We start from the raw sequence: 16,151 nt of genomic DNA, 5'->3' as shown, positions 1-16,151 counted from the left end.
TCGAATATTAATAAATAATTTAAGAGTTTTGTTCAGAGATGAGCTTATTAAAGATGTAAGCTTATTTATTTTTATATATTTTATACTATTAAATAAATATTTTTATATATTTTGTACAATTGAAGAAATATAGATGGGCTTCTTTAAAGCCATCGGTGACGGCCCAATGGGCTCTTCTAAATCCAATCAACCAACACGTACCCATTTCTACATCCTTCCATCATGGGACCACCGGTGGAACCAGTAATACGTTGAGAAGGCAAAGAAGGCAGGTTCGCTCTTCTCCACTGTTCGCTCGCTTCGTCCTGAATCGTTTGAGAAAGGCACCGAGATGAACGAGAAGGCCACCGTCTCCAAGGAGCTCAACGAGAAGCATAGAAAGGTTCGGGCATGAGAAATTGCAATCTATCCATTTCATCCATCCTTTTTAGTATTTGTTATTGGTGTGTGATCTTCGGTCATCTGTTGGATCGTGGTTTCATTATTGCGGATCTGAAACTTTAGTTTGGCTGTCGATCGTCGGTAAATTTCAATCGATCGTCCTCGACGAGACACGGGAAAGACGCAATCTTTTATTAGAGCTAGGGGTTGGTTGGATCTACCCTGCTCAGATCTTTTACATTGACTTCGTTTTCTTCAGGAATTTGGAAGTTTATTCTGATTATGGATATCGATATAGGATAATCATCGTATTTTGTTATTCATGATTTTTAATTATAGGTCATGAGCTAGCCTCATATATGTAATAATCCTCAGCGGACTGGGTGACAGCTGCAGGACACTCTGTTGGGAGATGTCCATGTATAACCTTTAAGAATTAATGCATATTACCAATATGTTATCCTGGTGAAGCTTCTCATCATTTATGAATTCTCAAACTAATTTGGTGCTGCTAGTTTGTGCTTCTCTTAAATTATTGTGATTAGATTCATGAGCTTCTGAGTTTTGAGCAATATAGTCAACGGCCTTATTGTTTCTTACTGTAAGTCCAAAGACAATACACAGCATAATCTCAGGACCATGTTAAAAGTGAATGCAAGATAGATCATGGCACAGTTATGCTCCAACTTCTAATTCTCATATGAGTCTTCAACTAATTACTTTGTGTGACAAATTTTTTAACTGCTTCATTTTGTGTTGTTTGATAGTTCTCTTCCAAAGTAAATTATGTTTATTTGTTTTTTCTGAAATATATTTATTAGACATAAGGTCAAATTTTAATCATACTGTTAATATCTAGCCCTGAACTCTGTCCTTCCTTTTCCACTCATATTGATATATAGTAATTAGAAGATATAATTAGAAGGGCCACTAACTTGACATTATGGCCCCACAATATGAGTAATAAAATATCTTAGCTTTAAGTTATTTTTTCTTCTTTCCTGTATAATTCATCTTCAGTCCTAATGCTACTGAACTTGCTGTTTTTCCATTACATCTTTAAGGCTATTAGCAGACTTTTTCTTGCCTTTCTCAAGAATTCATTCATTTGAGCAATTCGGCCACTCTGTGCTCCTTTAATTTCCTTGTCCTTGTTGTTCACTTGATCACAAATACTTCAGCTGATTTCTTCTCTTTCCATGTTGATTTATTCTCTTTTTCTTCAAGAAATATGTTCATATAACTTATTTCATTTCCTGTTGTGATTATCTAAGCAAAATTATGTATCTGTTTTATTTATTTGCAGATATTGGAGGGATTGCTCAAGTTGCCAGAGAATAAAGAATGCGCTGATTGCAAGTCTAAGTAAGCTTTGAAGCTACTTATGATAGATGTTATATAACATCCTTGTTGGTGCAGTCATTTCTGGTGTTTCATTTCATGACAATGATTATTTCTCTTAGCATTGGATTTTGCAAATAAAACCAAGATATTGTTTGTACAGAATCTAGAATTGTTCACATGGTTCTTTTCTGGTCTTACGCTTAAAAGTGCTTTAGTTTTGTAATTGCTAGCTTCTTACTAGTTTTCACTGCTTTCTGGGTATATATTTAACTGTTGATATGACACTTAGCGGTGTTTTTCCATTTGTTTAAACCATAACTAGTAGTACTTTCATTTTAAAATTTTTAGTCAATGAGTTAATATTAATTTGCAAAATGATTTTGAAAATAAGAACAGAAGTATTGACCACAACACCTGGTTGTTCTCCTTGTCTTGGATAAAGGGTTGCTGTCTTGATGAGAACATTTTGTTATAATGGTTTATTTATATTTGAGGTTTTCTATTGCTTGACGATGCCCTCAAAATTAGCCCTACTGAATGGTATAAATTTCCATTAGCATTATGTTTACCATTTGATTCCTCCTTGTATATGCAAATTGCATTATTTGTTGCTTTGTGATGACACTAGGTTTGAACAACACAAATTAGAGATGTTCTAATTTTACTATGGGCTTTATCCACATAGTTTAAAGTAAGATAATGGGTGCAATTTTCTCCATCCAACTTTGTGCTACTTAATTTCTTTCTTGTTGCCCACACTTCAACTGCAACTTTAGACTATATGTATTCCTGTCTAAAGTTTATTTTCTGAAATGATAGAACACTCTTGTGTCAGTGTAATGCATTTGATGGCACCAAGAATTGATACTATTCTATCATGAATAGTGGATTTTCTTGTCTTAATTATTTCTCCCATAAGATAATCCAGAGCTGAAACTGGGAAGTGTTTCCATGCCTTCTGGTTAGGCCTCTGCTAAAAATGACCGTTATAGCTGCATTCTGAAGCCCTGGTTTAAATTTGAGAGTTTATTTAGAGTTTCCAATTTCTTTTCTTCAAAATCTAAGACTTCTTGCTTGCTGTATATATCTTTATCGTACAGCATAACTTTGATCTTCATTTTTGTTGATATTATATTTAAGCATTTATTTTTAACATATTTGTGGTTAATTTTCAGAGGTCCACGATGGGCAAGTGTGAATCTAGGAGTTTTCTTATGCATGCAATGCTCCGGAATTCATAGAAGTTTAGGAGTGCATATATCAAAGGTCAAAGTTCATTTCTTATGTCATCAAACATACTTGAATATTCATTGACAATGTATTCACATTTGCTTAGCAACTTCAAATTATCAATTATCTTGAACTTCAATTTCCATTCATTCTCCATTACAACTTTCAATTTGAGATATTTTAATGTCATTAACTACCACACTATTATATATATATAGAAACATTACTGAAAATCTGGGAACAAGTGTTGGTTAAAATTGTAATTGTAGTTTATTAATTCTTACTCCATCACAGGTAAGATCTGCAGCATTGGATACATGGCTTCCGGAGCAAGTTGCTTTTATCCAAAGTGAGCAGGTCTTTTTTGCTTCTTTACATATATCTATAATCGTATCCTGATTACTCCTGCCATAGTTGAGTAAAATGAACTTTTATATAGTATGAAAGTGATTGTGGTTTTTAAGTTTCTGATTCTTGTGGATGGACAGCGATGGGCAATCAAAAGGCAAATAGTTACTGGGAATCAGAATTGCCTCCTAATTATGATAGAGTTGGGATCGAAAACTTCATTCGTGCAAAGTATCAGAACTTCTCATCTTTCTTTTACTCTTTTATTCCTGTGTTGTGTTCTATTCTCCTCGTATATAGAAATTGTATACCATGTCTAAGTTGACAATTGAATGGACTGAAATTCCAGATATGAAGAAAAAAGATGGGTACCTCGGGATAAAAGATTTACAATTCCTTCAAAGCAGCAAGAAACAATGACTGGCCATGCAGATGAACATGAGAATTCCAGCAATCACAAAGTTTCAGAGAAGGATAATACACCTATAAAAAAAGATAATCTTGTGGTTCCTAAACTACCTAGTCCAGTAATGTTCTTACTTCCGTCCACTTCTGCAAAGCTGATATTATATTGTATCTTTGTCTCCATTATTTTACCACCAAAGTTTGGTCTAAAAGATCAATGAAATTTTAAGTGCATCTTATACAGTTCTTGACTAAGAATTCATGCTACTATAGGAGTATAACCAGGGTCTATGGTTACGATTATACCAGCTAATGAAACTAAATCATCATCAAAGAGATCGTTTTGTTTATTTTTTGTGGAAATTAGCCCATACAACTTCTAGCAACAAACTGTTGTTTTTGATAATCATGATCCAATAAGTGAAGAAGTGATATATATCTCTGAAAATTAAGCAAGGAATATAATTTTACATTGCAAGACTCTAAATTTTCCCATAATCGATGAGAAATGCTCATGAAGCTTTATTAGTTGCCATTTCTTGATAGATCGTCTCCCTTATTGAACTATCTACAAGCTATAACCACCATCACTATCATCATTATCAACTTGTGTCAATCTCAGCTATTTAGTGTTAGTTATATTTATTTTATCCCTCCTTTGAACTCTATACAAGTCTATATCACTATTAATATTCAAATCTTGTATATCTCCTTAATAAATGCCAATCTCTAATATCGCAAACTCTGGGCTGATCAATTGTCTGCATCTATCTGGCTTTCTGCAAAAGTTCTCTTGTTTTTTCCCCCTTTTCATCAAAGATGTTCATCATAACTGAGCTATAGTTTCTCTTTTCCATCCTTCTTTGTTGGAGATAATCCTTTCAACATTTTCTAGCCGTTGAGAATGCTGTAACTCGGAAAGATTAGAGGTCCTAGATACTAAGAAAATCACTTTCTTTGTTTTTAGGTAGCAACACGGTTTTTATGTTTAGTTGAGTTGTTTTACGTGCCTCCATCATTTCACATTCAGAAGCTCATGGCATGTTACACAAGATGGATCTCAAACTTAGCATAACTTAGTGAAACAAATGCACAATGCTTTCTAATGAATTCTGGATCATTTGCAGTTCTATTGCTTACTACTGTTTGGGGGCACTCGTTCCTTTTCTCACTTAGGTTCTAATTGATTTATTTGATAGTAGTAAGAAAAGTTTCTCATATCCAGATTACTTAACAGGTTTCCTACACATCAAATGTGGAAACAGGCACAGCTCAGGTATATCCTCCAGAGGTAGCTCCTACTGTGGTTAATGCCACACCACCACCAAAAGCCAATTCAACATCTGATCTACTGGACATGCTTTCTCTAGATGGTCCCAATGAAATTGGAGAAGAATCGTCTCCGGTCGATGACAACTCATGGGCAAATTTTCAGTGTATGTTTTCTGGTATTCTGCAAATAGAAATGAGTAATTTTTTTCTGCTCTCCATTTTCTAAAAAAAATTCCATCTTTAGGGGACTCATTAGGTAATAATTCATATCATCAAATACTGATGCTGATTCTTTTGTTTTTATAGTTTACTACTCTTTGTGATGTTTTCTGCAAACTTTCTTTTGTGGATTAAATTTATATATTGTTAACTGATTATTGACATGTTGATCTCACTTCCTCATTCACAATTTGCAGCTGCAGAACTAACCAGTCCTTTGGACAATAAGAGCACCACTGAATCTGCTGAAAACAAGAGTAATATTAAATCTGAAGTCGAGGATTTATTTAAGGATTTGGTATCTGTGTCACAACCTTCAACACAAACAAAAACTCAGACAGTGGTCAAAAATGAAACTACATCTGGAGCTGAGGATCTATTTAATGTTTCAAAATCGTTGTTTGAACCTCCATTACAAACAAATAGTCAGACAAATGCCAATACTGAAACTAAATCTATAGTTGAAGATCTATTTAAGGATCCAACATCTTCATTGCAACCTTCAGCAGAAAAGAAAACTCAGCCAGATGTAAAAAATGAAATCATGAGCCTCTTTGACAAGGTAAAATCTAAGGTTTATGAATTCTCAAGCTCTCTCTTATTTTTAAACAACACAAATTGTTAATGGATCATGTGTTCTTGTAGTTTTTGCAGAATGATAATTTAATTTATTGGCATTGCTTTTTCGCTTGGTTTCATATAAGCAATAGCTTCCTCTGCATCGTTATTACTTGGTAATCAAATGTAATACGGGAGACTATGGATTTCTTTAACATCTGTAATTTGACAATTTGCAGTCAAACATGGTGTCTCCATTTGCACTTCATCAACAGCAGCTGGCATTCCTTGCCCATCAGCAGGCTCATGCCATGGCTGCCAACAAACCTGACAATTCACCTTCCACTTTATCTTCTTTCGGAACTCATCAACTCAACACGAGTGATTCAAACTCAATGAAAGGAAACATTGCGGCACAAAGTTGGGGTAACTTCACCTACCAGCTTCCAGGGAATGTACCTTTTGGTCAGGTAAGCTCAAGCTAATCTGGTTTTATATCTTAGATCAGAAAGATGACTTCCCCTTCTGAAATAGCAGATGGGAAATGTCTCACACACTTTGTCTGAGAACGCCGGTCATGTTCGTGCTTCAAGGTATGCATTCCTCAAGCCTGATTTTAGATATAAAATCTTAATGGAGTTGAAATCAAGTTCAAGGAAATCCAACATTTGAACCTTCACTTTTTCAGTCATGCATCTTTTCTCATTGTGCTTGGAGTGTAGCACAGAAATTTTTTTGTAGAAAGATGGCTGATCAATTCACTAGGGAAAAGAATAGAATAGTATATTGGCAAATCAAGTGCATTAGGATTTAGGAGAAAGTTGTTATATCCGATAGAATCCACATATATCTTCAAAACAGTATGATATTGTCCACTTTGGGTTGATATTGTCCACTTTGGGTCCAAACCCTCATGATTTTGTTTTTGGACTTTATCCAAAGAGATTCAAACCAATATAGATATTTCTCATCTTATAACCTTAGGATCTTTTCCATGTATTTCTAATGTGGGACTTTGATTGCATCCCAACAATCTACCCTTCCTAACAATCTACCCCTCAAATAAAGGACCACTAGTACCACGTAGACCTGTTCTGATACCATTATTAGAACAGATGGAATCAAAGTCCAAACCCTCATGGTTTTATTTTTGAGTTTTACCTAAAAGGCTCGTACCAATATAGATATCTCTCATTTTATAATCTCATGATCTTTTTTATATATTTCTAATGTGGGACTTTGATTATATCCCATTAAAAGTGACAAAGACCATTGAGCCATTCCAAAAAAAGCTGGTTTTCAAAAATATTCTTACTGTGATTCTTTTACAACTCATGTAAAACTTAAGAAGAGTCAGAGAGGTACAGGAAGATCAAAGAAAATTTTAGATAACTTTGATTTCCTAGCACAAAAATCCCCTTGTGTATGTGGTATGCATATTTTACTTCAGTTCCATGTTCAATTCTCTCTGTCTTTCTTGCCTGACTGCAAACCTGCCATTTTGATTCCAAACTTTTCTTCATGCAGTCTGAGTGCTCTTGAACTATCCAGATCGACGGATGGAGTAAACACAGTTCATGCTGCTTCATCATCATCCATGAGTTCTGGTCGATCGTCCGACGACTATAATTTCTCATCTTTGACTGAAGGAATGTTCTCGAAACGCTGAGCTGAATATCGATCGTCAATTTTGGTCTCTTGCAGTCATCTCCTTTCCTTGCATTCAATATCGCTGTGGCTGTGTTACATTGACTGAGCCTCCTTTCTTCGTTCAGTTTGATGATCATTTCTGTGTAAAGATCTTTGAGGGATCATAAATCGAACAAATTTAATTCCAAAATAAATTTAGTCAATTATCAAATTAACTCGCCAGATGAAAGCAAAATAGTTATGTGATAAACATTGTTTTTTTTCCCTCCAATGACCAAATAAAATCATATTTAAAATATTTTTATTCAAGAATGTTTTATTTTTAAAATATCTATTTAATGTCTTTAGTGATAACGTAAAGTTGAATACGCTTACTAAAAATGATAGTTGACACTAAAATTTTAAAAGTTTATGTCGAATTTAGTAATTGATTTTTTTAATTTATAAAGTAAATAGAATATTTGAAATGTTTCATACACTTTCATAAAATGAAAAATTAGAAGATAAGATTGTGGTCATATAAGTCAATCCATGATCGGCTGATTAATCCATTAGAAATTCGTCATATGACAAAGTAGGATAGATCGATTTATCAACTCGGTGGGTTAAAAAATCTTCAATCCAATCCAATTAAAGCAAATAACAAGTTAGACGGACTAACTCATGAGTCTGTCAAAAAATAAAAAATATTAAAAATTTTAAGTTTGGATTACGATTTAAATTGATAAAGTTAAAAATTTTAAATTTGAATTGATTTAGATGGATCAAATCTACTAGTCCATTAAATTTTTTATTTTTATTTTAATTTTTTTTAAAAAAATAAGTTTTTTAAATCTATGCCTCTACGGGCCAATCAAGTCCGTCACGGACTGATCCATACGGATCGCGAGGTCTAGGAGGGCTGATCTATTTAAATTCATCGATTGATAAAATTTTAATTTAATTGATTTAAATTATTTAGTTGAATGGGTCAATCCGACGGACCTAATTCGAATTAACAGCTATATATATTACCCACCTCCTCCTCGTTCTCTTCCAATTGCTATCTTTTTTTACAAAACAATTAAATATGAATGAAAAAATTAATTCCCCAACAATATAAATACCCAATATTTCATCCATAGATTTTTTATTAGTCACAACTTTTACTTTCACTGTAATTTAATTAGTCACTATATTTGATTGAAACATAAAATTAAATTAAAATTGAGTTCATCCTAAAATTTTGGTATGTCATAATCTATTACACATTAATCTAAATTTGGTATGTTATAACGGTTTATTACAATTATTAAATAAAAAGACAAAAATCAAAAGGCACTTCAATCGTCAAAAGGACGTCATTAAAAAAAAAAATTAAAAGGGCACTCATCGATGTTTTATCCCTAAAATATATTTTATTGCAGTGTTATTTAGCAATTATCGATGTATGCTATAACACGTAAAAGTTATTTTGTAACTGTTAAAATGTGTTTAAAATTTAAAATTTAATTTGATTAATGTGTAATAGATATTTTTTATATTGTAGTAAGTATAGCTGCTATACATTTATAATTAAATCTTAAATCCTTAAATTTTGAATCTTAAATTTTAAATTATAAATATCATTATATCAAAATATTATTTATCAATTTAATTAAAATTATTTAAATTTCATCAAAATTATATTAAATTAATTAAAATCACTTTAAAATCGTTATAGAAACTATTAAGTAGCAAGCTGTTAACACTACACTAATATTATATTAAATGTTACATATTATACCAACTACAAAATAATTTTTATACATTATAATAATTATAGAATAATTTTTACACATTATAATAATTAATTGATCATAACTACTACGTGTTGAAAATAAAAAATAGCATTGTAACATTTGCTTTATAATTTATATATATTATAATAACTATTTAATATTTTTATATATTATTATAATTATTTATAGTTGTTACAATAATATTGAAATAAGAGATCATACGAGGAAGATAACGCATCTCATAAGGTGACCTTTTGATTTATGCCGTTATGATTTTTGTCAAAATATTTTATATTAAAAAAGTGTCCCAATTCAAATATCTGTAACAGAAGGGTGTTAATTGCATAACAATAAGCCTCCATTTTCGTGACGTTCCTCTTCGAGTCTTCGTATCAGAAACCAAAACAAGAACGTGGTCGTTGCTCTTCTTTACTCGCTCCTTTCTTTTCTACTGTTTGTTGTTTTCTTTTTCCTAAATTAGGCTCTTCGTTGGACACTTCTTCTTGTTCTTTCTTTTTGAGAAGTGGTTTGGCTTTGTTTTTTTTTTCCCTTGTGTTTTGATCCACATTTGTCTTCTTAAAATTAAAACTTCCTGTTTGTGGCGGACGCAGCTCAGGAAGCAAGAAAGAATCCTAATTTTTTTGACAATCGTTTTGGTCTTCTGTTTGCTGGTGATTTGGTGAAGTTGATGAAAAGCTGCAACCTCTGCAGGGTTTTGTCCCCTTTCCGCGGCGGCGGCGGCGGCGGCGACATGTCTTCTGCCTTGCCGGCGGTCCCCACCACCGCCCGCAGCATGCTTGAGGAAATGCTGGCCGCCCTCAAACCGAGGGACGAGAAGCCGAAGGACGAGCCACCGGCATTGCCCGCCAGGCCGACGCTGAAACGGCGGCCGCCTTCCACATATAATAACGTGAAATTTAAGATTGAGAGTGACCCTGCAGACTTCTCAACAAAAGACACAGCAGAAAAGGTGGCTTGTTCTCCTGAAGAAGACACAGATTCCCACAAAGAAGACTCCCAAAAGTTTGATTATGTTGAAGAACAGGTATCCAATTCCCATGTTCTGAATATTAAAGAACACACACACACACACTCGCAAATTGTTCAGAGATTTAGTTATTTTCCTTGGCTTTATCACCATTCTTAGAAGTCTTTTTTTCTGTATAACTAATGAAGTTCATATGTCGAGATCGATAAGCATTATTGTTAGAAATAAGGGAATGAAAAAAAGTGATCCTAGATGAAACCAGTGATGCAATGTTTGGCATGTTGGTTATATTCTGTCCTTTTGATTCTTGTCATGTGCCTTAACATGGATTGTTGGACTTGAAGCTCCAATCCCTGCAGTGCTTATCGTCATCTTGATCCTCGAAACCATGGATCTCGATGGTGTTACTTGTTTTCAGCACTACTTTCACATTGATCTTATTTGTTCATCTAAGTGAGACTCTAAGGCCAGAAGTCTCACTTGCCTGAAATTTAACATGACATCGACAGGCTATGGTGCTCTCTTTGAGATTGGAAGAGCTTGAGAAGGTGGTTGCCGACGTGAAGGAAGAATTGAGACGAAAGGAGGACGAGAATGTTGCACTGTTGCAGAAAGTGCAGATGTATGAGAAAAGGTGTGCAGTTAGTGAGGAAAAACTGCACTCAGTTGAGGATGTGTATCAGAAGCAGATACAGTCTATGAAGGTAAGGTTGCTTGATTGACTCCTTTAATTTTACTTCGACAAAAGACTGCTTTCTCCTATGGAAGGAAATTCATCGGTTCAAAGTATGATCTTCACTCGATTGTTTTTGCATGAAGATGGCCCTGGATGAAGCACAAAAGAATCTTTCCAATTATGTCAGCATGGCTAATAAGCAACAAATGCTAGATGCTGATGGCAAAAGTAACAATGCTGTTATCCAATTGACAAAGGAGTTTGAGAAGCAGAAGCAGATTTTTGAGGATAAGAAATCATCAGGCCATCCAGATTCTGCCAATAAATCCATGGAAGAGCTTCAGAAGTTGAAGACACAATATGCATCTTGGAAGAAGGAATACAAGGTCCGTTTGCACAGTGCGAAGAAAGCTCTACGGAAGCTTGCAGAATCAGAAGGCAAGAAACCCGGTAGAAGATGGTGGTGCAAGAGAAGAAGGATCATTAGAAATAGGATTTCGCTATGCTCTTCTGCTTAAGGGTAGTCTGCTTAAGGGTAGAAGGTGGTGGTGCGTACTCACGTTTTACATTATACCTCTCTCTCATTTATCAGCAATTAAGTTGACTGTTATATATTCAATTAACTGTCACAGTCGACTTTTGAATTATATATATATCTTATTTGTGGACTCTAGCTGACTATCCTAGTCAACTATAAAATTTTCTAGCGATCTATCACAGACATGGACTAATAGTCGATTGGTCCACCCGATCTACTAGGACTTCCCACCTAGCCGTAGCTAAGACTTTTTGCCCCTCGATCCACCTGACCTACTAGGACTTCCCACCTAGTCGCAACTAGGACTTTTTGCCCCTCGGACCACCCGACCTACTAGGACTTCTCACCTGGTGTCTAGTCCTTTTGATTCAGACACGGAAGCACCCACTTCCTTTATTTTTAAGGTTCAAACCACATAGTTAGATCTGGATCATGGCTCATCTGGCGGTTAGTCCGGTGAAGAGCGGTCTCGCTCTGATGCCACTTGTTAGTACCGATGGAATCAAAATATCTCCACGATGGTATGATATTGTCCACTTTGGGCCTAAACTCTCATGACTTTGTTCTTAGGCTCTACCCAAAAGGTCTCATACCAATGGAGATACTTTTCATCCTTTTAACCCCATGATCTTTTCCATGTACTTTAGATGTGAGACTATATTTGCACTCTTGCAACCCAACATGATCGTCAGACATCAATCAATTATAAAAAAGTTTAATACCTTAATCTATATATAAGAACATGATTACACTTAGAAAGTTACAAAGAGAGTAATGAGTTTGATTTGAAATGTCTGAGGTGTTTAAGGTCATCATTGAGTTTTGATCAAAATTCATTTATGATCCTATAGTATTTAAAATTTTAATATCTTGATATAGTTTGAAGATTCTTAAAAACTCTTTGTTGGTAATGATGAACGAGTATAATAGATCTAGATCATCTAATGAGTTCATTACAAAATATCTTATGCTTACAAAATATCTTATGCTAATTTTAGAAATAATTTGGCATCTAATGAGTTCATTATAAAATATCTTATGCAAATTTTAGAAATAATTTGGCAAAGCTTTGAAACTTTTAAAATTTCAAAAGCTCATTAAACTTTTTAAAATTTTCATATCTGTGAGACAATTTGACAAAAGCTTATTAAGGGATATAAGTTTGTCATACTTAGCAATATCATCAAAGGATTCTTAAGGCTCTTTTAATTCAAATCAATCAAGATTTTAAAATTTTACATATTATAGGATCATCAACGAATTTTTAACCTAAAATTACTAATGACTTTAGTTACCTCAGAATTTTTTTCACATCAAATTCATTATACTCCTTCAATCCTCATGAGTGTAATCATGCTCTCAGACTTAAATTTTACAATCTAGATTGAGAGCTGTGGGATTTTAAAAATTTTACAGTCTTAAGACAATTTAGCACAGGCTCATTAGAGGACCTATGCATGTCACACTCACCAATAATACTAATGAGTTTCTAAAACTCTCCTAATTTAAACCATATCAAAATTTTAGACATCATATGACTATCAACGATTTTTTTATCAAAATTCATTAATGGCCTTACACACCTCAAAATCTCTTCAAACTAAAACTAATGTGTTAGTACCGATGGAATCAAAATATCTTCACAATGGTATGATATTGTCCACTTTGAGCCTAAGCCCTCATGGTTTTGTTCTTGGGCTCTATCCAAAAGGCCTCATACCAATGGAGATATTTTCCATCCTTTTAACCCCATGATCTTTTCCATGTACTTTAGATATGAGACTATGTTTGCACCCTTGCAACCCAACAATTCCCCCCTCAAACAAAAGACCACAAGCCCCCCCCCCCCCAACGTCATTTTGATGTCTAAATCCTCGACCCACCAGGACTTTTTACCCCTCGGTCCACCCGATCTACTAGGACTTCCCACCTAGTCGCAGCTAGGACTTTTTGCCCCTCGGTCCACCCGACCTACTAGGACTTCTCATCTAGCCGCAACTAGGACTTTTTGTCCCCTCGGTCCACCCGACCTACTAGAACTTCTCACCTGGTGTCTAGTCCTCTTGATTCAGACACGGGAGCACCCACTTCCTTTGTTTTAAGCTTCAAACCACATGGTTAGATCTGGATCATGGCTCATCCGACGGTTAGTCCGGTGAAGAGCGGTCTCGCTCTGATACCACTTGTTAGTACCGATGGAATCAAAATATCTCCACAATGGTATGATATTGTCCACTTTGGGCCTAAGTCCTCATGGTTTTGTTCTTGGGCTCTACCCAAATGATCTCATACCAATGGAGATATTTTTCATCATTTTAACCCCATGATCTTTTCCATGTACTTTAGATGTGGGACTATGTTTGCGCCCTTGCAACCCAACGTAATGCACTCCTAGTAGCTTCCTCATTGCAACCATGCTCTCAAATCTAAATTTCATAGCCTAGATCAAGTGTTTTGGGTGTTTGAAATCTTCATAATCTTTAGATGTTTTGGCACAAATTCATTAAAGGACAGAGGTTTATCATACTCACTCATCAACACCATCAATAGATTCCTAAGACTCTCCTGGTTTAAACCATATTAAGATTTTAAAATTCTATATAATATAAATCTATCAGTGAATTTTGATTAAAATTCATGGATGACCTTAAGCATATCAAAATATTTTCAAACTAAGTTCATTACACTCCTTGAATTCTCTTGAGTGTAACCATGCCCTTAAGCTTAAATGGAAAGTCATGGGTTTTTGAAATTTTCATGGCCTTGTGTCTAGTCGATTGATGTATCAGGATGAGTCGATTGTTGATCCAAGTTTGTGGCGGTTTGATAGAAAATTTTATAGTCGACTGACGCAGTCGATTAGAGTCTATAGATATAGCACATGAAAATTTATGATTTGAGTAGACGATTGATTTGATATATAACCGTCAACTCATGAGTTAGGAATAATTGATTGTCGATTGTTGATAAAGGAAGGATATATTGGAAAATAAATATATATTTTGATAAATATGCAATTTGAATATCAAGAAAAGTTTGTCATTGGTTCAATAAATTATCAATATATGAGAAAATTATCAAAAATAATAATAATAATAATAATAATAATAATAATAAAGCAAAGCCTTCAACGAGGAGATCTTTGAAAACTAATTTATAAAAGTTTAAAGGATATTATTACTCTTAAATAGTTTAAATGTTAACAACGTAACTTCAACGAATTTAAGTTATGGTCGACCAATATATTTTAATATAATTGACAACGAATTTTTTAAATTAGGATTTTAACTATGTGAATGATGTATGCTTAAAGTTTATATGTACATGGAGCTCACGGAGCTTGTGATTCGACATGATAATATTAACTTTGTACGATAAATTTAGTTACTCAAGAGATTTATTAGAGTTCGAAAAAGGATAATATAGACCATCAGAGAGGTCATCAACAAAAAATGGAAAGTTTGAAATTGATTCAACAACTTCGACAAGAATTACAAAGGTGAAAGTGTGGTCATGAGATCAATCATGTAAGATTGTTGGATGATGAATTTCATCTTTTTATATAAATAAAAGTGAAAGTGCATGAAAGATAATATATGAAGTAAAAAGAAAATGAACTTGTTAATGACATACAATCGCAACAAATAAAAAATATATATTAATTTAAATGACTAATTTACACTTAATTTCTTTTCTTTAATACGGTCATAGTGCTAATTTACATGTCGATTAGTCAATTGGTCTAAGTAGTCAATCAAATCGAGCTGGACAACTGGTTCACGTTAAGTAATTTGATTGGTCTAACCAAATCGATCAGTTAGTCGATAGTTGAACGATCTATATTATGATTTGAATTTATATAAAAAATTATTTATAATAATTTAATTTATGTGAATAAAAAAAACGTGACATTGAATTCGCTAAAAGGATCTGGAAGTTCCTCATGTTTTCCAATTTTTACAAGATGCCATCTTGGCTTAAGCGTTGACTTCTTGTTTTGACATTTGAAAAAGTCAAAAATTTGATTTTAGTCGTTTTCAAAGGCCTCGAGTAACCTACCTTGTTCAAAGGAGTTGGCACGCATTATGGGAAATTGACTGATTAAACAAAATAATAAGGAGGGAAAATTAACTTGGTCAATTTTAATGGCTCTCCTAATGCAAGTCATGATCCAATGACATAGCAAACTTTATAAGAGGTTAAAGGTACATGGAGTTTAACCTATTGGGTTGCAAGGGTATAAATATAGTCCCACATCTAAAATACATGGAAAAGATCATGGATTTAAAAGGATGAAAGATATCTCCATTGGTATGAGACCTTTTGGGGAAAGCCTAAAAACAAAGTCATGAGGGCTTAGGCCCAAAGTGGACAATATCATACTATTGTGGAGATATTTTGATTCCATTTGTTCTTACAATTAGTATCAGAGCGAGACTGTTCTTCACCGGACTAACCGCCGGAAGAGCCATGATTCAGATCTAACCATGTGGGTTGAACCTTGAAAAACAAAGGAAGTGGGTGCTCCCGTGTCTGAATCAAGAGGACCAGACACTAAGTAAGAAGTCTTAGTAGGTCGGGTGGACCGAGGGGCAAAAAGTTGGAAGTTGCGGCTAGGTGGAAGTCTTAATAGGTCGGGTGGACCGAGGGGCAAAAAGTCCTAGTTGCGGCTAGGTGGAAGTCTTAATAGGTCGGATGGACCGAGAGGCAAAAAGTCCTAGTTGCGGCTAGATGAGAAGTCCTAGTATGTCGGATGAACTGACTGAGGGGCAAAAAGTCCTG

General features: G+C 34.3%; 2 protein-coding genes across 2 annotated transcripts; both read left to right on the top strand.

Annotated features, from left to right (window-relative positions):
* Positions 1–276: 276 nt before the first annotated feature.
* On the top strand, positions 277–7,624 carry LOC141847516 (ADP-ribosylation factor GTPase-activating protein AGD5-like). The gene is made up of 11 exons (XM_074735574.1): positions 277–382; positions 1,688–1,746; positions 2,901–2,991; positions 3,250–3,304; positions 3,444–3,534; positions 3,653–3,830; positions 4,946–5,144; positions 5,397–5,761; positions 5,997–6,227; positions 6,295–6,350; positions 7,285–7,624. The coding sequence occupies exons 1-11, from the start codon at positions 332–334 to the stop codon at positions 7,424–7,426; spliced, it is 1,518 nt and encodes a 505-aa protein (XP_074591675.1). The 5' UTR covers positions 277–331; the 3' UTR covers positions 7,427–7,624.
* A 2,294-nt stretch (positions 7,625–9,918) lies between these two features.
* Positions 9,919–11,349, top strand: LOC141847031 (myosin-1-like). Its single transcript, XM_074735024.1, has 3 exons — positions 9,919–10,212; positions 10,665–10,859; positions 10,975–11,349. The coding sequence occupies exons 1-3, from the start codon at positions 9,919–9,921 to the stop codon at positions 11,347–11,349; spliced, it is 864 nt and encodes a 287-aa protein (XP_074591125.1).
* Positions 11,350–16,151: the final 4,802 nt, after the last annotated feature.

This window comes from Curcuma longa, chromosome 16 (assembly GCF_044706935.1).
Source record: "Curcuma longa cultivar G26 ecotype Majalengka, Jawa Barat chromosome 16, ITB_CL_G26_1.1, whole genome shotgun sequence".
NCBI classification, from domain to species: Eukaryota; Viridiplantae; Streptophyta; class Magnoliopsida; order Zingiberales; family Zingiberaceae; genus Curcuma; species Curcuma longa.
Note: the sequence above shows the minus strand (reverse complement) of the source record. Positions and strands in the feature narration are given on the sequence as shown.